General features: G+C 39.7%; 1 protein-coding gene across 1 annotated transcript in view; it reads left to right on the plus strand.

Moving 5' to 3' along the window:
* Window positions 1-1,850: 1,850 nt before the first annotated feature.
* LOC122119901 (vomeronasal type-2 receptor 116-like) overlaps window positions 1,851-22,984 on the plus strand; it is a 68,551-nt gene continuing 47,417 nt past the window's right edge. The window contains exon 1 of the mRNA XM_042693959.1: window positions 1,851-2,077. Coding sequence (XP_042549893.1) covers window positions 1,851-2,077 — 227 coding nt within the window. The remainder of the gene's footprint in view (window positions 2,078-22,984) is intronic.

Below are 22,984 nucleotides of genomic sequence, written 5' to 3' on the forward strand. Positions count from 1 at the left end.
CCCTGCGCGGACTCCTCCCAGGGCCTGTCCCACCATGCATGGCCAGCTGAACTGCACTTCTGCTTGTTCACCCCTTACCCCTAAAGATAGGTCTTCTGTTGGTTTCTTTTCTCCATCTCTTCTCTTGGTTCTCGAATGAAATACAGTTTTAGACAGACAGAACAGGTAACATCTTTGACAGTGTTAAACTAACCTTTATATTTAAATTTTTAATATTTATCTCCAAATTTTAGCCAAGGGAATTAGATCCCAAACAGCCAATGCATTTTTGTTAAGCCAGATAACTTGATTACAGAATAAACAGTCATGCATTTTAAAACATTAGTCTTTTAAAATACCAGATTTTCTAATTTGCAAGTTAAAGAATCTTTACAAAGCCATTTAAAACAATGTGAAGATTTTTTAAAATCTTTGGTAATGTCCAAACCTCATAATCTTTTGAATTTTAAATTTAAACTCACCCAATTGTTACAGCATGCTGACAATTCTTATCTTTGAACATGTTCACAGACACACACAAAGCACTCACACAGATCTTAAAGCGCGCAAAAATCAAAATCAGTCGTACGTACACCTTTTAAAGTTCTTAAACAAAAATTTAAGACAGTATTTCTTTTTAACTAGGTACCTTTGTTGGGCTTTATTTTCCCAGAGCTTGCTTATCTAGCAAGGTGATTCACTAATTAGTCTTTTGAATCCCTTCTGTAGGAGGAGGGCTGGGGGAGGGGGTCACCTAAAACTAAACTGTCCAGATTTTTACATTGTCAGGACTAGTTGAAAAAGTCCAAACCAGACACACAGCCTTTTACACCCTCCCTGCTAGCAGCCTGCACAAGGAGAAAATGCAGCCTGAGGCTTGAAGGGAACCAAACTAGCCCAGTAACCTTCCATGCCTCACAGGGAGGGTGGGCGTAGCAGGTCTGTGACCCAGCCCAGCTGGAACTTTTATTCCCCCAGAGATGTTTAAATAAATAACAAAAACACAGATAAACACAAAAACCAAGGATCCACATTTAAAACTGGTACCAATTCTAAAACAGAACTAGACAAGAACTGAAGGCTGAGTTGGGGACTAATGAGCCCCCGTTTATCCCTACTGGAACTCTGTGCTGTTCTCACTCAGCAAGCTGAATCCAGAGGCTGCTGATTGAGCCTGTCACACTCACCCAGAACTTTCCTACCCCAGAAAACATAAAACAAACACATACTAAAGTTAACAATACAACCAAGTGGCCACAAAGACAAAATCAAGTCTCAGTGAATGGGGCGACATTTCACCACCATTCACTTACCAGGGGGCTCAAACCCCCTATTTACCTCCGGAGGATTTTTTCTTTTTTTTTTCTTTTTTTTTTTTTTCCTGCAGACGTTGACCCAGGGGCCTTCCAAGGCGGAGGAGAATTCCCAGTCATCTGGGGCAAGGGAAAAGAAAAATCCCTAGCGGCCGTCCCCTCAGACTGGCAGGTTCTCCCCCACGCTCAGACCCCCTGAGCCAAGGCCCAAGGCTGAAATCTAACTGGGGCCACTCACAGGTGGTCAGTGGCAATTTCATAATTGACAAACAAGCAAGTTCCTAAAACCTGACAATCTAGGCTCAGGCTGTCCTTCCAGTGCTGTAAAGTAAGGCTAAGGGGGGGTTGTGACAGTCTGTCCCATGCTTAAATTTTAACAAACACAAAAACAATACTGACAACACTTAGAACATTTAGCTTCGCTGCGCGTTTTTGCTAACAAACTGAAAGCAAAACCTGATGGAGACTTTATTGAGAGTCCGGATCTCTCGTCTCCCCTGATGAACCACGCGTCCAAAAGGACCGGGTTCCAGATGGGCCACTTTTTCAGGCCCTCCGATGAGCCACTTTTTCAGGCTCCCAGAAGCCCCCAAGACGTCTCCTGGGGACCGCGGTCGGGAGTACGAGCTCGTCAGCTCCTCCACGGGTCCGCCTGATACAGACGAGAACGGCCGAACTCACCAGATTCGCAAGCGCACAACACTTGGCCACACAAGACTTCAGACAGCGTACAGACAGCACACAGACGACACACAGATGCTGGCCAGCTTACCTCCCGAAAATGGGTCGGTGGTCCCTGGGTGGGGGTCTCTATCCCGGACGAGCCCCCACATGAAAGACCCCCGAAGACTTGGGGTGTCCTTCAATCAGAAGAGACCCTTCCCCAAGGAACAACGAGACCACTTGTGCGGATGCAATCAGCAAGAGGTTTATTCGGGCATGCCTCGGCTCCCAGGTGCACTTAACCACGAGATCCACAAGGTTCGAGTCAAGTGTCTGAGAACCGGTTACACGGGTACCAGGGGCGACAAAGTCTATCGGGAGACTTGCGCGCCGAGTGCTTGAAAGCACCCTCTTTTTATGGACAGCAGAAGCGAGGTTACAGAAGCGAGATGCGTGGTTACAGGGGGATGATTGGTTAATTTTAAATTACGCTCAGGGTGAGGATTGGTCAGGTTAAGCTAGCCAGATGGGGTAGGTGGGGTTGGGGGGGGAAAGCTGACGTGTCGGTACTTGCCCGGACAAGTCTGTGCGGGTCGTTATGCACCGAAACTGTTTGTTCCCTAATTTTGACAAGTGATTTATTACATCCTGCCCTACCCTGCCATTAGGGTTAAGTTTTACAGGAAGGGACAGGTGGGTCGGCTATTTTCTAGGAATGTCTGGCTTTAAGGCATGTACTAGGGTCAGGCTAGGGTCTGCAGGCGGTGACTCAGAGGCTCGAGGTTTCGTTTCCTGGTTAGCGGCCTGCACTTATCCTGCCCCACCACCCCCTTAGGTATGCAGGGTAAGGGGCAGCAACTTTCTTGGGGTACCTAGTGGGCAAGCACGGGCTGGGGTCTTTCAAAAATAGCAATACCAATAGCGGAGATTGGTCAAAAACAAGAGGGAGCCACATGTTCTTTTAGTATCAAGGAGAAGTAGAAACACAGTAAACTATCCACAGTTTAAAAAAAATAGCAAGTATTTGTATACTAGTAAATCACTACGATGAATAAACCTACCCCTTACCTGAATACCACAGACCTCTTTTTAAAAACCTAACATAAATGGTGCGGTGACTCGGATAAAGGGCTTAAAGTCAGGATAGGTGATTCCTCTCTGTTTTTTTTTCCTCTTTTTTCTTTTTCTGTTTGTTCTTCCCTTTTTGCTCTGAGGAATACCCACAGTTCTGACGGCCTTTTGCGAACCCATCTGTCTGCTGCAGACACAGCCCATCCATACCATTGCTGGCCTTCACATCCACGTCCACACCACTTCTCTACTCTGGTGAGTGAAACTACTCTCTATGGCTCTCTGTCACTCAGTCTCTGTCCAGATGTGGCGCCATGCCAGAGAGCTCCTATGGCCTTTAGCTGAAAGGCCAGTCACCTCTGAATCCGAGGACGCTTGGTTTTAGGGGCTTGGCCATTTCTCTCTAGAGGGCTCTGGGGGAAGTCGGGACGCCACTTCTGCCTGGTCAGCTCTCCTTCACTCACCAGACTGACTGTCCTATTCAATTAATAGGGTGCTGCAAATCACGCCTGAGCCGTGAAACTCTTTGAAATGCCTCCTGCACTCCCTGGAAAGCCAGAGTGCCTCATTTTTATGCCATTCTTAAATGTAGATAGTTTTTGCCACTGCAATGGTAAATGGTCAGAAGTCTGTATACTTTCAGGCTCTCTTTGCTTTCTCTCTGCCAGTCATGTCCAACTTTCCCTATCTCTCCCTGTCTCTTTTCTACATTTTGGCTTGTGCCCTGAAGAGTGCAATACAGGCTGGGTCCCGGGATGCCCCTCTAGGTTCCCTCTCAAAGGCTAGCCAATATAGGCTTGATCTATTTGTTCAGGCTTTCTTTGCATTTTTTTCAGAAACTCGCCATCTTGAATTTGCCATCTTGGCCACATGGTGGGTTAAGGGTTTGGCCCCACCTGACCCTTAACCTTCCACCAAGCTTACTACTACATCCAGCTATTCTAAAGTGCCTTGCTAACACAGGCCCTGGTAACTGAGGCCCAACCATCTGATGTGCTTTGTTAGCAAAGATGTCTAAACATTGATATCAAAATTTTAGGTTTTGAGTTTTGCCTTTTTTGTTTTGTGTTGTGTATTCTACTGACTACATGGTTCTAAAATACCGGGCATATCTGTGCTAAAATTCTCATCACATCTAATGAGTTTTGTCCTTTCAGAATATTTGTTGGCAATTCTTGATAAGGACCAGGTAAGCTCTACTTATTCTACTTGATCTCCTTGTTGCTTTAATTGGAAATAATAAAGGGCTTTTGTAGCAAAGATTGTAGTTCAAAGCCAGCCCAGGCTGAAAAATCCCTAAGACTCCATCTCCCAACTAACCTGCAAAGAGCCAGGCTGGAAGCATGGCTCAAGACTCATCTCTAACCAGCCAAACTCTGCAAGTGGTACTATAACTCGAAGTGGTTCAGTGCTGGCCTTGAAAAGAAGTGCTCAGGAATAGTGCCCAGGCCTTGAGTTCAATCCTCCTTGAATACCAACTGGGACAAGCCATTCCAGCAACGAGCACCTAGACTCAGCCAGTCTGGGGAACAAGTGAACATGGACAGGAGTAAGAGGAGATGATGTCACATCAGCTACTTTGTGCCTGCCCTTTCAAAATTAACCAGAGCCAGGAAGTCAGTAGAAGCAAGAAGCCTGCCCATCCAATGTCTATACCTGTCTACCTATTAACAACAGTGCCTTTGTCACCTGACTTCTCTATCTAGTCTCCAGATGTCAGAAGTAGCTAGGGACATTTCTACCAACAATTTCAGCCCCAAGTCCTTTCTCTTGCCATTTATTTGCTCTCTAGTATTTTTTTCCCAGCCCCTCAATGCTCATGAGACTTCTCCAGACTTCATCTAAGAACTCACGCCACCAAGGGACAGCTGCTGCTCACTGCCTTCTCTGGGAGGAGACCAAATTCCAACCTTTTACCCCTACCCCTATTGTCAATGCCCCTTGTCAGCAGGAAGTAGCCAGAGAGAATCTGCGCCCTATTTCATGATTATTAAAAGGCTGGAATGTAAGGTCTGCTCCTGGATGGCTAGCAGACTCCACCCTCCTCGTAGCAAAGTCTCCACCCAGTACCTGGGTTACCTAGGCAACTGGAACACCTGGAAGAGGTCACATCTGCATCTGCTGAGATCACATCTGAATTTGATGTGGCCACACCTTTCTCCACCCATACCCTAGATAAGGCCTAGCCCAGGCCCAGATGCTCTCTCTCTGCTCTTTTCTAGCTCTTTCTCAGCTCTTTCCTTCTCCTCTTTCCCAGCTCCCTTCTCTTTTCTAGCTCTCTCTCTCTTTTCTAGCTTTTTTCTCTCTTTTCTAGCTCTCTCTTAGCTCTTTTCCTCAGCTCTCTCTCTTTCCCAGCTCTCTTTTCCCAGCTCTCTCTCTTTCCCAGGCCTTTCTCCACCGCATGGAGGACCAAGGTGGCCTGGTGCCAGCTGGAACAATGAATAAACTTACCCCTTACCTGAATACCACCTGCGTGGTGCAGTTTTACTCGGCTACCTCTTTTTAAAAACCTAACACATAGGAGGCTGAGGTCTCAGAACTGATGTTTGATACAGCTCCATTAGCCATTTCAGGAAGATTCTTATCTACAATTAGTCAACAACAAGCCAGAAGCTGAGGTGTGACTCAAGTGGCCGGCACAAGTAAATTTCTTACTAAGACTTAAATAGCTCAGCAAGCCATAGCACAAATGGCAGTCTAGATTTGGCTCAGTGTTGGGATCTTTTATTTCATTTGCATAAATTTGAATTCTACCATAAGCACTGAAAATATAATTTAATTTACAACAGTGATTGTATCCAACTTAAAAGCTTTAGCACAACACAATAAACAATTCTCAGAATGAAGAGACAGACAAAGGAATGGCAGAAAATCTTTGTTAGCTGTTCGTCTGACAGGGAGTTAATGTGATAGGATAAAACAATTCTAAAGTGTAAACACCAGTTTAAAAGATAATCTGATCAGGGAATAAGCAAATCAAATAAACTTTTTTGAAAAATGTACAAATGGTAACATAAAAAATGTTTCAAAACGTGAAAAATAAAAGTAAGGAACACATCAATGGAAGTTGCATGATTAGCCCAGAATGGTTGTCATCAGGAACACAGAAATTACAAATTTAGGTGAGGAGGTTGAGAAATGTTTATCAATGGAGGTCTGTAAAGAAAATAAAAATAAGCAAGGTGCTTAATGCATGTAATCCTAGCTACTCAAGAGGAAGATATCTGAGAATTGTGGTTCAAAGGAAGCCTGAGCAGGAAAGTCTGTGAGACACTTATCTCCAATTCACCAGGAGAAAACGGGAAATGCTAGAGTTCCATCCTTTAGCAAAAGAGCTCAGGAACAGTGCCCTAGGCCCGGAGTTCAAGCCCCACAACCAACAAAAAAGAAATTAAAAATAATGCCAGTGTTTGATACAGCTATACCACTTGTTGACACACACACACACACACACACACACATATATATATATAATAACAATTATGCATACACATGCATTTGTATAGAAACCTGAGTTTGATATTTAGGGTTGTATTTTATATATGTATATATATATATACATATATACTTTATTATATATATGTATATATACATGCACATATATAAATATATGTCTATATACATATAAATATATATATGTATACACACACATATATATGTGTGTATATATATATATATATATATATATATATATATATATATATATATATATATATATATATAATTGTAACTAACACTAGCCAACTTACAGAAACAGCCAAGATGTATGAGACATATGAATGGGCAAGGAAAAGAGAGTTCAGTTTTCTTTAGAGATAAACATGAAATCACATCATTGGCAAGCATATGCATGAAGTCATGATAAGCAAATTAATCAAGTATCCCGAATACAAGTATCAGTTTTTCTCTCCTAAATGTAGGAGAAAATAGATTAAATAAACTGAGGAAATTTGGGATGTTAGAGACAGAAAGGATGTGGGAGGAGGAATAAGTGGATATAAATAGAGTTAGTGACTATGACCAAAGTATGTGACAGGTAAAATGCAAATTCAATATCAAACCAGATACCAGGCACAGTATTATATTGTAATAAAAACAAAAATGTTGCCACAATCCATGTGGGTGTAGACTGAGTCAAATCTATCTGACACACTGACATCTAATTGTGTCAAAGTCTTCATGGATAAAATATTTCTGTATTTAGCCTGTACCATACTACCAAAAGAAAATCCTGGTAAAGTGATTGCTTATGCTGAATGTGTGTAAACTTCTGAAGTAATCCTGCCAAAAGACAAGAATGAGTGCTTGAAAGTCCTTTATCAAGTTTTTTTCCTGTTATCCTGTTATCCTCTCTCATGCATCGTGCCTCTCAATCTGTTCCTTTAAGATGATCACTGGAAAAGCTGACTCTAAATGTGAAGGCTGATTTTCACCATGGCTGTCTATTGAACTCATTTCTCACCCCATGGTGAACTTGGCAAATTAATTGTTTAACATTAAAATATTAAGTAGGAGATATCTCTGCATGGTTATTTATCTGTTGCCCTGATAACTGCTGGAGGAATTTGGAACTAAACCAAGTGAACAGACATTAATCAAGTCAGGACATCCATGACTATAACAAATAATGCTTCAGATATATAAATAGCTAAGAAATACCTAGTTACAGCAACAGAGAGATCCAATGTTTATATATAAGTGCACTGACAGAAAATATTCTAGTGTGTTTTCAGAAATTATTAGATGAACAGGAGAAAATAAAGGAGGAAAAATGATTAGGCAAACATGTAGCATTAACATAAAGGATCACAATTGGCACAGATCTCTTCAATCAGAAGGAAGTAATTTCTATCCCTGCCTTCTCTCTCCGCAAGTGCACACAGCTCCTTCTAGTTATATTTTTCACACTAGCACTTCAAAGAGATGAAAGCCATTGATAGAAAAAAATGACATTTCTCATGGAATAAGAATCAAACTGTGTGATAGAATTTTTTCAAATACCTAATTGACCATGTATTAATGAGACACATACAGATCAAAACTGCAATATGTGCATGTGCCCAGGTAAAGCACAACTCAACATGGGCAGATTACATTCTCCCATGAGTTTCCTTGGAATGCAGGCTGGCAACTCCTGGGCCTTGAAGCATATCTGACAAAATAATGAAATAGTGCTTAGTATAAAACACTGTGTGTCTATATAAGAAGATTTTTATCCCTTGTTATCAAGATATGGGTGAAAGCAGGGGGTAGGTTGGCTCACACTCATAATCCTATGTACTCAGGAGACAATGGTCTGACGATCTTTGTTCAAAGCTAGCCTGGGCAGGAAAGTCTGTGATACTCCTATCTCTACTAAAAACTATCAAAGACTAGCAACCCTCCCCCTCCAAAAAAAAAAAACAGATATATGTGATCTCATATTACTAAAGTAAAAATTTTCAAACTAAAAAAAAAAAAAATTTCAAACTACTGGCCTATGTTGAAAGAAATATATCAGCAGCCTCTTAGTTACAGAATTCCTGCCACTGAATCAGGCTGTCAAAACATCACTTCATCCTTTGCAGTGACAGGATGAAGGAGACAGAGTAATTCTGGAGTAAAGTGGAGAACTCTCAGGTCTAGAAATAAGCTACATGCAAGGAAACTAGAGTCCTACTAGCAGGCAAAATATCACTCTAAAGCAGGGACAAGATAAAATAATAAAACAGCTGTTTCTGGTGCAACAGATGATAGGAGATTAGGATGAAGGATACAGAGAGCATTGAATCAAGCACCTTGAATTCCCTCACGTGTTGCCTTTTGAGAACAACACTGAAAATGGAAACAAATGATGAATCACTTACGGCATGTTGTCTTTATGGCTGGTAGCATCACTGTTACTGTAATCTACTCCCAAAGTGTAGAGAGGGAAAAATCCAGCAATCATCACATCTCCATCCATGTGTGCCTTCTGTTTCATTCTGGAAAAGCAGCTAGTGCCACCCAAGGACTTAACAAGGAGTGGAAGCTGGAGAAAAATAAGTGTGAAAATGAAAGGGAACATTACTGAGCCTCTGCCAACCTGGAATTCTGGCTGGGAGGAAAGCCTGTGGGATAAATATACTATAAACATATATATTCTATTTGTGTATATGTGCAGATGTACCTTTTTAATGACAGGGATAGCAACTCTAAGCCAGCTTTTCTTGTGCAGCCTCCTCTAGTCTCCTTTAGGAATGGGGAATCTCTCAGCCCTGAGGCTTGGCACCTGAGGTCCAGAAGAAAAACACGAACTGGAAAATATGTTTGTGAGACTATTAACCTACCTCAATGTATCATGATTTCACCCAATAGTAAGACCCCAGGGATGAACTTCTCTTCATTAGATCTTGTTCCAAGTCTGTTTCAAGAAAGTAGTTGCATGAAATCCATTTGGGATGATGCATCTGGATTGCATCAGAAGATGTCATGTCAGGTGAAAGATGAAATGGTCAGAAAGGTCCTTGCCAGTAAGAAGTCAACCAAAATAATGAAGACATTGTACTCTCCAAACATAAAGACAAGCAGGGTCCAGCCTCACAAAATCAGCATCCATAACAGCCACAGAACATTGCTGGTTGAGCAGGGCAGGTTTCTGAGTTACAGTTGCAGAAACCTGAGCAAGTGCACCTACTTACTGTTGCCTGGGAAAGCAATGATCATGGTGAAGCCAGCAATTACACACGGGTATCTCAAGATGAATGCAGTAGTTGCAATGTAAATTTGTATTCTGATTAGTGACCTTCACAGTGGGAGTTTTACCAGACATCCTGAATGGTTCTATCAATATTGTAATATTGATATATTCAGTTTTTTTATTGTGAAAATACCATACAGAGGGGTTACAATTACATGGGCAAGAGAGTGAGTACATTTCTTATCAAGCATTGTTGCCTCCTTCTTTGTTTCTTCTTCCCATCCTTTCCCCACTCCACCCTCCACCACCCCACCACATCCTCCACCCCCCTCACCCACTCCCCCGCCAAGTTGTAGAGTTTGTTTTTTGAATAACGTCTTGTACTTCTCATTGTTGTAATGGGTCCACCTGTAACCCTATTTAAACAATTTGTTTTATCCCTTCCCTTCCACAAATTATACCAATATCAAATACAGTGAAAGCAGGGCTTACACCATGGGGGAGGTACATACAAAGCAACAAAGAAATCATCTTACAAATACATTGGAAACAACTGCAAGAAAAAAAATTTGAAATCTTATCTTGGGGTTCATTTTGCCTAACCTCAACTTGTCTGACATTTTCTGTTTGTCTCAGACATATGCTAATTATTGCAAATAAGGGAAACCATGGGACCTATGTTTCTTTGCACCTGGCTTACTTCACTTAATATAATTTTTTCAAAGTTCTACCATTTACTATCAAATGGGGCAATCTCATTCTTTCTGATGGAGGCATAGAATTCCAGTGTGTATATATACAACATTTTCTTGATCCATTCATCTACTGAGGGGCATCTGGGTTGGTTCCATATTTCAGCTATGGTAAAAAATGCTGCAATAAACATAGTTATGCTGGTAGCTTCAGAATGGTCTTGTTTGTGATCATTGGGTTAAGTGTCCAAAAGTGGGATTGCTGGGTCATAAGGGAGCTCTATGTGGAGTCTTTTGAGGAATCTCCATACTACTTTCCAAAGTGGTTGAACAATTTTACACTCCCACCTACAATTCAATAGAGTTCCATTTGACCACATCTCTTCCAACATCTCTTGTTATTAGACTTCTTGATTCTAGCCATTCTAACTGGGGTGAGGTGGAATCTCTAGTTGTTTTGATTTTCATTTCTTTTATGGCTAGAGAAATTAAGCATTTCTTCGTGTGTCTATTGGCCATCCTTATTTACTCTTCAGCGAAGTCTCTCTTTAAGTTTTACCCACTTGTTAAATGGGCAGTTGTTTCTTTGAGGATTTATTGTGGGGGGGGGGGGGTTAAATTCGTAGTTCTAAGTATATTTTATTTTGATTTTGATTTTGTCCATCATGGGGCTTGAATTCTGGCACTGGACACTATCCCTGAGCTCTCAGTTCAAGGTGATTGCTCTACTGCTTGAGTCACAGCACCACTTCCAGTTTTCTAGTAGTTTATTGGAGATAAGAATGTCACGGACTTTGCTGCTCAGGCTGGCTTTGAATCGTGATCCTCAGATCTCAGCCTCCTGAGGAGCTAGGATTACAGACGAAGGCCACAGGTGCTGGCTCTAAATATATTTTACATGAGATCCTTGTCTGTTGTATGGCTAGTGAAGATCTTTCCCCAATCCATGGGCTTTCTACTGATCTTACTAACTATGTCCTTTGCCATGAGAAAGCTCTGCAGTTTCATGCAATCCCATTTGTCCAAACTTTCTTGGATTTCTTGTGTTTTGGGGTCTTTATTAAGAAAATTTCAGTCTGTGCCAAGCAGCCCTAGAGTTTCTCCTATTCCTTCCTGTAATATGTTCAGGATGTCTGCTTTGACTTCGAGATCTTTAATCCACTTGAATTTGATTCCAGTGCAGGTGATAGATAAGGATCTAACTTTGGCTTCTACAGTGTTTCGACAATTTTGCCAGCACCATTTACTGAAGAGGCTGTCTATCTTCCATTCTATTTTTTTAGCTCCCTTATCAAAGATTAGATGGATATTGGTCTGTGGGTTCATTTCTGAGTCTTCAGTTCTATTCCATTGGTCCTCAGGTCTGTTTTTGTGACACTACCAAGCTGTTTTGAGCACTATGGCTTTGTAGTAGAGTTTGAAATTTGGTATTGATATTCCTCCAGCACTGTTCTTTCTGCTGAGGATCATTTTTGCTATTGTAGGTCTTTTATTGTTCCATAGAAACTTTTGGATTGATTCTTCTATTTCACTGAAGAATGAGGTTGGGATGTTGATAGGTATGGCATTGAATTTGAAGATAGCCTTTGGAAGTATTGCCATTTTCACGATGTTAATCCTCCCACTCCGAGAGCATGGGAGGTTTTTCCACTTGCTTATTTCTGATTTAATTTCCTTTTTCAAGTTTTTAAAGTTTTTGTCATAGTTTTTGTCTTTAGTTAACTCCTAGGTACTTTATTTTTGTGGGGCTATTACAAAAGTAGTTGCTTTCCTGATTTTAGCAGCACTCTTCTGGCATAGAAAATGCCATTGATTTTTGAGGGTTAATATTATACCCTGCTACTTTGCCAAAGTTTCAAATTAGGTTTAGTAACTTGGGAGTGGAGTCTGTGTGGTTAAATACAAGATCATGTCATCTGCAAAGAGGAAGAGTTTTACTTCATCTTTCCCATTTGGATCCCCTTTATGTTTGCATCTTGTCTTATTGATGTAGCTAGGCATTATAATACTAAATTGGAGAGAAGTGGGGAGAGCAGACATCCTTGTCTCATTCCCGAATTCAGAGGAAATGCCTTTAGCCATCAAGTATAATGCTGGCTGTAGGTTTGTCATACACTGCTTTTATTGCGTTGAGGAATGTTACATGAACTCCTAGTTTTTCCAGAGCCTTCATCATAAAATGGTATTAGATCTTGTCAAATGCATTTTCTGCATTTATTGAGATAATCGTGTGGTTTTTATCCTTGCTCTTGATGTAATGAATTATATTAATGGATTTGCATATATTGAAGAAGTTTTACATCCCTGAAATGAATCCTGTTTGATGATGGTGTGTGATTTTTTTGATGAGTTGTTGAGGTTGAATGGCCAAAATTTTGTTGAGAATGTTTTCGTCGATGTTCACCAAAGAAATGGGTGTATAGTTCTATTTCTTTGATGAGTCCCTGATTGGTTTTGGAATGAGGATTATGATGGCTTCATAAAAAGAGTTTGGCAGTGAACTATGAACGTGTTTTAATCAATTGATTTTTCATATACACTTTTTCCACATAAGAACATTTTACAGCTGCTTCACTAGATTTTATATATATTATATTATATTATATTAATCATCAGATTAATCCCAGTGATTTCCCACTTTGCCCTAACTCTTCTTCCCTTATTTCAACAACTTTCAGGGAGTTTGATTAAGTTAAGTTCATTCATAAAAAATGTATATTGACAGCGTTCAGGCCTCTCTATTCTTTTTTTATTATCATTAATAGGTTTTTTTTTATTGTGAAAATACCGTACAGAGAGGTTACAATTTCATGAGCAAGGAAATGAGTACATTTCTTTATCAAGCATTGTTGCATTCTCCTATACTCACTCTTTTCTCCCATCTCCCCTGCCACACCGCTCTCCATACCCTCCCTTGCCACAGTTGTAAATTTTTTCATTTTTAGACGTGACCTCTTGTACATTTCATTGTTGCAATGGGTCCACCTGTATTCCTATTTAAAAACTTTGTTTTTTCCCTTATCTTCCACAAATTATACCAACATCAAATACAGTGAAAACTGGGGTTATACCATGCAGTAGGGACATATAAACAACAAAGAAATCATCTTATAAATATGTTAGAAACAAAACAGCAAGAAAAAAAACATTTGAATCCTTATCTTGGGGTTCATTTCACCTAGCACCAACTTATTTGGCCATTTATGTTTGTCTCAGACATATACTAGTTATTCAAATAAGGGAAGCCATGGGACGTATGTTTCTTTACATCTGGCTTACTTCACTTAATATAATTTTTTCAAAGTCTTACCATTTACTATCAAATGGGGCAATCTCATTCTTTCTGATGGAGGCATAGAATTCCAGTGTGTATATATACAACATTTTCTTGATCTATTCATCTACTAAGGGGTATCTGGATTGGTTCCATATCTTAGCTATGGTAAATAATGCTGCAATAAACATAGTTATGCTGGTATCTTCAGAATGGTCTTGTTTGTGATCATTGGGTTAAATGTCCAAAAGTGGGATTGCTGTGTCATAGGGGAGCTCTATGTGGAGTCTTTTGAAGAATCTCCATACTACTTTCCAAAGTGGTTGAACAATTTTACACTCCCACCATCAATGCAGTAGAGTTCCATTTTGGCCACATCCCTTCCAAAGTCTGTTATTAGACTTCTTGATTTTAGCCATTCTAACTGGGGTGAGGTGAAATCTCTAGTTGTTTTGATTTTCATTTCTTTTATGGCTAGAGAAGTTAAGCATTTCTTCATGTGTCTATTGGCCAACCCTTTTTCTCTTCAGAGAAGTTTCTCTTTAAGTCTTTAGCCCACTTATTCATTGAACAGTTGTTTCTTTGAAGATTTTTTGTTTCAGGATTTAATTTTTTGAGCTCAGGTATATTTTAGATATGAGACCCTTGTCCATTGTATGGCTAGTGAAGATCTTCTCCCAATCCATGTGCTTTCTATTGATATTGCTAGCTATGTCCTTTGCCATGCAGAAGTTCTGCAATTTCATGCAATCCCATTTGTCCAACCTTTCTTTGATTTGTTGTGTTTCTGTGTCTCTATTAAGAAAATTTCAGCCTGTGCCATGGAGATCAAGGGTTTCTCATATTCCATCCTCTAATATTTTCAGGGTGTCTGCTTTGACTCCGAGTTCCTGGATCCATTTGGAGATGATTCTGGTGCAGGGTGATATATAAGGATGTAGCTTTAGTTTTTTAAAAATGATTAACAAATTTTGCCAGCACCATTTACTGAAGAGGCTGTCTTTCTTCCATTCTACTTTTTTAGCTCCCTTATCGAAGATTAAATGGCTATAGGTCTGTTGGTTCATTTCTGTGTTTTCAATTCTATTCCATTGGTCCTGAGGTCTGTTCTTGTGCCAGTATCAAGTTGTTTTGATGACTATGGCTTTGTAGTGGAGTTAGAAATTTGGTACTGATATTCCTCCAGCACTGTTCTTTCTGTTAAGGATTGTTTTTGCTATTTGGGGTCTTTTATTGTTCCATATGAATTTTTGGATTGCTTCTCTATGTCGTTAAAGAATGAGGTTGGATTATTGATTGGTATCACATTGAATATGTAGATAGCCTTGAGAAGTATTGCCATTTTCACGATGTTGATCCTTCCAATCCAAGAGCATGGGAGGTTTTACCACTTGTTAAGTTCTGTTTTGATTTCCTTTTTCAGGATTTTAAAGCTTTCATCATAGAGGTCTTTCACTTGTTTAGTTAATTCCTAGGTATTTTATTTTTTGTGGGGCTATTACAAATGGTGTTGCTTTCCTAATTTCAGCCACACTTTTCTCATTGTTGGCATACAGAAAAGCCACTGGTTATTGAGGGTGAATTTTATACCCTGCTACTTTGCCAAAGTTTTGAATCAGCTTCAGTAATTTGGGAGTGGAGTCTGTGGGATTCTTTAAATACAGGATCATGTCATCTGCAAAGAGGGAGAGTTTTACTTCATCTTTCCCTATTTGGATCCCTTTTATGTTTGCATCTTGTCTTATTGCTGTAGCTAGGCATTCTAGTACTAGATTGAAGAGAAGTGGAGAGAGTGGACATCCTTGTCTTGTTCCTGAGTTAAGAGGAAATGGTTTCAGTTTTTCACCATTAAGTATAATGCTGGCTGTAGGTTTGTCATATACAGCTTTTTTTGTATTGAGGAATGTTCCATGGATGCCTAATTTTTCCGGAGCCTTCACCATAATGCTTTTTCTGCATCTATTGAGATAACCATGTGGTTCTTATCCTTGCTACTGTTGATGTAATGAATTATATTAATTGAGTTGCATATATTGAACCAGCTTTGCATCCCTGAAATGAATCTTGTTTGATAGTGGTGTATGATTTTTTTGGATGAATTGTTGAAGTCGATTGGCCAAAATTTTGTTGAGAAGTTTTGCATCAATGTTCATCAAAGAAATGGGTCTATAGTCCCTTCTTTGATGAGTACCTGTCTGGTTTGGGGATAAAGGTTATGATGGCTTCATAGAATGGGTTTGGTAGTGAATTTTCTCTTCCAATTTCATTGAAGAGTCGGAAAAGTATTGGTGTGAGCTCTTCTTTGAAGGCCTTGTAGCATTCCCTGTAAATACATCTGCTCCTAGGCTTTTCTTAGATGGGAGGTCTCTTATTGCTGTTTCTATTTCAGTGCTTGATATGGACCTGTTTAGATGGTTTAACTCATCTTGGTTTAGTTTCGGCATGTGGATATTTGCTAGGAAAAAGTCCATTTCTGCCAAGTTCTCAAACTTATTAGCATAAAGGTTTGAGAAGTATTCCTTTATTATGTTCTGAATCTTGATTTTTTTTCCTGTGGTGATGTTTACATTCTCATCTCTGAGTTTATTTATTTGGGTTTGTTTTCTTCTTTTTCTGATAAGATTTGCTAAGGGTCTGTCAATTTTGTTAATTTTTTGAAGAACCAACTCTTTGTTTTGTTGATTCTTTCTATGGTTTTTTTGGATTCTAATTCATTTAATTCTGAGTTAATTTTAATTATATCTTCCTGACTACTGGATTGGGGTTTATCTTGCTGCAGTTCATCAAGAAAGTTCAAATGTCTCATTAAATTGTTGGTTTCAGATCTCTTCAATTTGTTGATGAAAGAACTTAGAGCTATGAACTTGCATCTGAGTACTGCCTTTGCTGTGTTCCAGAGGAGATGGTAATTTGCATGCTCATTTTTTTTTGAATAACATGAACATTTGAATTTCCTTTCTAATCTCTTCCATGACCCACTGGTGATTCAACAGTGTGTTGTTGAGCCTCCATGTGTTACAGGACTTTCTTTGGTGGCTTTTGGTGTTGAGTTCTAATTTTATTCCCTTGTATTCTGAGAGAAATCAAGGTATAACTCCAATGTTTTTGAGTTTGGACAAGTTTGCTTTGTGATCTATAATGTATTCTATTTTAAAAAATGTTCCATATGCTGCTGAGAAAAACGTGTATTCTGATGCTGCTGGGTGAAATATTCGGTAGATGTCTGTTAAATCTAGATGATCTATGCAGTTGTTTAGATTTGAGGTTTCTCTGTTGAGTTTTTGCTGAGTTTATCTATCTAGTGGGGATAGTGGCATATTAAAATCGCCAACAATTAATGTCTTTGGATCTATGTGAGATTTGAGGGAAAGTAGTGTTTCTTGGATAAATTTGGGAGCTCCATTGTTTGGCGAATAAATATTTAGAATTGTAATATCCTCCTGAAGGAGAGATCCCTTAATTAGTATGTAGCCACCTTCTTTATCTCTTTTCGCTAATTTTAACTTGAAGTCTATTTTATCTGTAACTTCCGACTGTTTATGGGGGCCACTTGCTTGGTAGATTTTGTTCTAGCCTTTCACATTCAAAAGGTGTTTGTTTTTATGGGCAAGGTGTGACTCCTGAAGGCAGCAGATAGAAGGATCTTGCATTTTAATGAAATTAGATATTCTAGGTCGCTTAATTGGAGAGTTAAGTCCGTTAATGTTGAGAGATAGGACTGAGACGTGTGTGGGAGCTCTTGCCATGTTATCCACCTTCTTAGGGGCTGCGGCAAGTGGGTTCTTCCAATGGTTCTTGGATTCTCAGTTTGGGTGTGGTTTCTTTGCATTTATTGTGGTCCTGTTGGTTTTCTATGTATAGGACAGCTTTAAGTATCCTTTGTAGGGCTGGTTTGGTGGAGATATATTGTTTCAGATTTCCTTTGCTATGGAAGGTTTTTATTTACCTTCAGTTATGATGGAGAGTTTAGCTGGGTACACAGTATTCTTGGTTGATAGTTGTTTGTTTTTAGGCCATGGCATTCATCATTCCAGGGTGTTCTTGCTTTAATTGTGTCTGCTGAGAAATCTGAGGTGATTCTAATTGGTATCCCTATATAGGTGATTAATCTTTTCTCCTTGACAGCTTTAAGGATCTTTTCCTTGGTCTGAACTGATCCTGTGTGGATTATAATGTGAAGGTGGGATGTCCTGCTTTGGTCTGGTGTATTTGGGGTTCTAAAAGCTTCTTGTATCTGAATAGGCCTATTTTTTTGCATGTTTGGGAAGTTCTCTGCTAGGATCCTGTTAAACAAATTTCCTAGACCATTAGCTTCTGTCTCTAGGTGCTCCTCTACACCCATTATCCTCAGGTTAGGCCTTCTGATTGTGTCTTCCAAGTGTTGAATAGATCTATCATAATTCTTAGCTTTGTCTTGGGTAGTTGTATATTCTTTCTCTATAATACCTAGGCTGTCTTCAGTCTCTGAGATTCAATCTTCTGCATAGTCTAACCTACTGTCAAGACTTTCTACTTTGTTTTTGATTTCTTTTCCTTCTAATTGGTCATCTTTGACAGCTTCCAATTCTTTGTTGGAGCTTTGTTTTAGATCTTGTATGAACTTCTTTACTTCCTTAATTTGGTGTTCAGAGTTTTTTCTCAAATCACTTAGTTGATTGATTATGGTTTCCTTGGACTCCCATTCCTTCTGTCGGGTTCCATCCAGCATTCCCTTTGTGGTCTCCCTGAATTCTTTCAGCTGTCTGTTTATGGATTCCACGAATGCTTCTGTTGTTCTTTGTCTATTCTCATTCTGCTCTTGCAAATCCTGTATTATTCTTTGATTAGCTTCCTCATGTTCACGCAATTCCTGTAGCTCTTTTTGACTGTTCTCAGCCTGCTCACACAATTGCTTTATTTCTCTTTGAGTGTTCTCAACCTGCTCATGAAATTTCTGAATCAATCTTTGAATAGCTTCCTCAAGCTCATGAGATTCCTCTATTGATCTTTGGTTTGCCTCCTCTCTCTCCCTATCATGCTCACACTGGGTGCTTTGCAGGTTTTCAATCTTTTCATTCACCATGTTTACCAGTAGTATTTGTAGAGTTTTTTGGGAACTCTCCTCTGAATTGTTCATTATCTGTTCTATCAACTGATTAACATGAGTGGGAGTTGAGAAACCCGGACTTGCCATTTTCTTGTGCTTTTCCAGCTTATTCTGCCTATTTGTGCTAGAACACTATTTGAGGGCAAGCATCAACCAAAGTCCTGTAGTTGCACAGTCAACAGGCTTCAGATACAATCTAGCTCAACATATACAATCTAGTCAACATCAACCAACTATGGATTAATGAGTTAAGAACTGCAATGAAGAATTTGGCAAACCAGAAACTATTAGGTTTAGGGAGAATTGTGGAGAAAAATAGGATTAGAGAGATGTGGAGAGGTAAAAGGAGAGTGACATTTATGAAGTCTAATCTCTAAAAGGGAAATGAAATTGACAGAATGATAGGAGAGAGATATAAAAAGACAAGAAAAAATGGGAAAACAAAAATTTAAATTTAAAAAGTGAAACTTAAAAATCATCTAAGTTTGAAAGTGATAGGATGAGAGGAGGGGAGGCATAGAAAGGAGACATGAAAAACTAAAAAATAAAAATTCTTTAAAAATTATATAGGTATAAAGAGATAATACTGCTATTAAAGAATTTAAGCATAAGAGGTTTTGAATTGAGTAATAAATTTCTTGATTAAGTGTGTACACAATGGAGGATAAGGTCTAATAATCAATGACGGGTATATATCTGATGTTGAGCAGAACATTAGTTAAGTCACACAAAAAAGAAAGAAACAAAAGAAAAAATAAAAAGAATGAAAAAGAAAGAAAAAAAAGGGCCAAGAGGTCAGTAGAGATTAAAAATAAAAAGCACACACTTATACACCTAAAATAAAAATTATGAGAGGAAAAAAAGATTAATAGAAAATAATTTTTAAAAAATATTTTTAAAAGGCACAAAAAAAGTTCTTTAATTTGTGTGTATGAGTGTGTGTGTGTGTGGGGGGGGGGGGGGGTTGTTGGGAAGATCCTGTATCTCCCTTGTGTCAGTAACCAGTCTCTTGGTGGAGTCTCTGGTCTGCTTGTGGTGTTTGATTTTCCTGTGGCTTGGTTGGTTTCTTAAGTCAGTTTGTTTGAACAGGCAGAAAAATGCTCTGCTTGACCCAGGATGTTGTGATCCTCCTCCCGGGCTAGTTCAATGGGAAGGAGATCTGCTTTGAGTATCACAAAAGAGGGAGATGGCTGTTTCCTTTAGTTTTGAGATGCGGTGATGAGGCTAGGTTCTGGGTAGAGTTGAGGCCTTTCAGCAAACAGCAGCTTTTCCCTGAGGGGCTAGTTTGTGAGACACTCACAGAGCCCAGCCTGGAGCCTTTCTCAGGGTTTATGATTACTGAATTTCAATTGATTGTCTAGACTGCTGTAGGAAGGTGCAGCCTCTGGCTCTGTTTACCCAGTGAAGAAAGACTCCTCCGGGAATGGAGTTTTCTCTGCCTGGGATGAGTGACTTTCCCCTGGGTGGAGCTGAGCCTGACAGGCCAGGTCAGGTTACTGTAACCTGCTAAATGACTCTTTTGTTTTCTTCCAAGGCCTGAGTTGGAGCTAGCTGTTCAACCAGGCCTTTGTCAGTATCAAATTTGGAACTCTCCGGTGGAGGGGGAAGGAAGGATGGCCTTCCCTCCTCTGCTCCCTGAGAAGGATTGAGGATGTCAGGATTCTACTCATGCTGGAGTGTTTGTTCCTGGGTGGTCCCTGGTCTGCAATCTGCAGGATGAAGATAACTGCTCCTTGTCAGTTCTTGCTGGTGTTGAGTAGAATCTGCTTGCCTGCTGAGTCTGGTGCATTTATGCTGGACTCTGTGTTGTAGGTATGGTAGCTATGGCTGCCACTGCACTGGCGGCTACCAGCAAGTGCTCAGATCTGTCTCCTTGCCTGGATTTTCTCTCTCTGGCCAAACTTTCTGTACTGTAATGGCACACTTGGTGTGATTCTCCGGCCTAGGACTGTTCACTGGAACACTAAAACTGCTTCTTATGTGAGAGTTTATTTAGCCTCCAGCTTCTCCTCCACCATCTTCCTGGAAAATCTTGATTTTTCTTTCCTTAATTCATCACTGCATTCATACCTTCCTTCCTTGCTTTTAGAGTTTCAGCTGATAGGCTTCATGTAAAGTAGGTGTTGTTACTTTTTGTTTTTTTAACCTAATCCCGATGCTTCTCTTTTACAGATCTTGATGTTCTTTATTTGTTCTGACACCTCAACCCTGTACAATGTAACCTGGGATGCTTTTGTTGAAGTCAGGTAAATTTTGGTGTCTAGATACCTCTATACTTGGATCCACATATTTGGCTGAAATTTGGAAAGAATTGGCAGTTTCTTTGAGTAAGGGTATAGGGCTTTATTAGTTCATTCTCAGCATATTCTTCTACATGATGATATAGAGCTTTGCTCTGTTGATCAGGTTTCAGAGATCTTACAGTGACAGCTGTGATTTCTATTTCTTTTACTTTAATTCTCTCTTTGAGTGTAATCAACATTTTTCTTCATCTTCCATGATGATAGAAGTGGTAAAGGGAAAGAAAATAGAGCCTATAAAATTGGTTATAAACACCTGTAGAAACCTAAAGTTAGATCCTTATATACCATCCTGCACCAGAATCAACTCCAAATGGATCAAAGACCTCAAAGTAAAAGCAGACATCTTGAAAACATTATAGGAATGAATAGGAGAAAATCTAGGCACTGGCCTAAATTTTTTTAATAAAGACCCAGAAAAACAACTAATCAAAAAAAGTTGGGAAAATTGGATTGCACAAAACTGCAGAGCTTTTGCATGGTAAAGGACATAGCTAGCAATATCAATAGAGAGCCCACTGATTGGAAGAAGATCTTTACTAGCCCTACAACAGACAAGGGTCTCATATCTACTTGTACTTAGAACTCAAAAAGTTAAATCCCCCTAAACAAATCCTCAAAGAAATAAATGCCGCATTAATAAGTGAGCTAAAGATTAAAGAGATACTTCTCTGAAGAGGAAATAAAAATGACCAATAGACATATGAAGAAATGTTCAACTTCTCTAGCCATAAAAGAAATCAAATCAAGACAACGTTGAGATCCCATCTCACCCTAGTTAGAATGGCTATAATCAAGAAATCTAATAACAACAGATGCTGGAAGGGATGTGGGCAAAAGGGAACATTACTGTATTGTTGGTGGGAGTGTAAAAGTGTTCAACCACTTTGGAAAGTAGTATGGATGTTCCTCAAAAGACTCCACATAGAGCTTCCCTGTGACCCAGCAATCCCACTTATGAGCATCTATCCAAATGATCACTAACAAGGCCACACTGAAGCTACCACCACAACTATGTTTATTGTAGCATTATTCAACATAGCTAAGATATGGACCCAATCTAGATGCCCTTCAATAAGTGAAATAAGCCAGACCCAAAGAAATATAGGTCCCATGGTTTTCTTTATTTGCAATAATTAGTATACATCTAGGATAATCTTATCAGATGAGCAGAATAGCTCAATATTTTTGTACATATGACCATATATGATGATGCTAAGCAAAATGAACTCCAAGACGTGGACAAAGGAGATTTTTCTTTGTTGTTGTGATTTTTTGTTTCTTTTGTATGTTCTTCCCTCTATGGTATATCCCCTACTGTTACTGTATTTGATTTTGGTACTCTGGTATGATATATACATTTATCTTAATTAGGGAAGGGAAGGGGAACAACAGAATGGTGAGACAAAGGACAAGGGGGAAACCAATGCAACAGCGATATATACAAGACAATATGTTGGAAATGATCTGTACAACTTGGTGTGGGGGGATGAGGTGGAAGGAAAGTGGGAGAAAAGTGAGGGAAGAGGTAACAAGTTTGACAAGAAAGGTACTTATTACCTCACTTACATCACCTTGACAAAAATATTTTTTAAAAAGAAAGGAGAGGGAGGTAAGAGAAGATGGCGACGGGGCAGTAGGGAAACGCCACAGCTCTCTCCAACCAAAAAGAGAGTTCGAGTTCCAACCTTTAATCTCCCCAAGAGACCGACAACAACAAAAAGACGAACACTCAGAGAAAAACCAGAGGTGGAAAATAACAAAAAAAAGAAAGAGAGGAAAAGAAGAATTTCAGAACAGAGAAGAGCGAAGACCCCTCCCCCAACCTTTACTGGCCGCGCGGCAGTGCGCCAAGCCGCCGGCCAGCCGGCCCGGTGGGGGCTGCCAGAGCCACAGAGACACAGGGGGCTGCTTGCAGATCACCAGGTACCGGATTGCAGAACAGCGG

This window comes from Dipodomys spectabilis, unplaced genomic scaffold (assembly GCF_019054845.1).
Source record: "Dipodomys spectabilis isolate Male_0828 unplaced genomic scaffold, ASM1905484v1 ptg000173l, whole genome shotgun sequence".
In the NCBI taxonomy this organism is placed as follows: Eukaryota; Metazoa; Chordata; class Mammalia; order Rodentia; family Heteromyidae; genus Dipodomys; species Dipodomys spectabilis.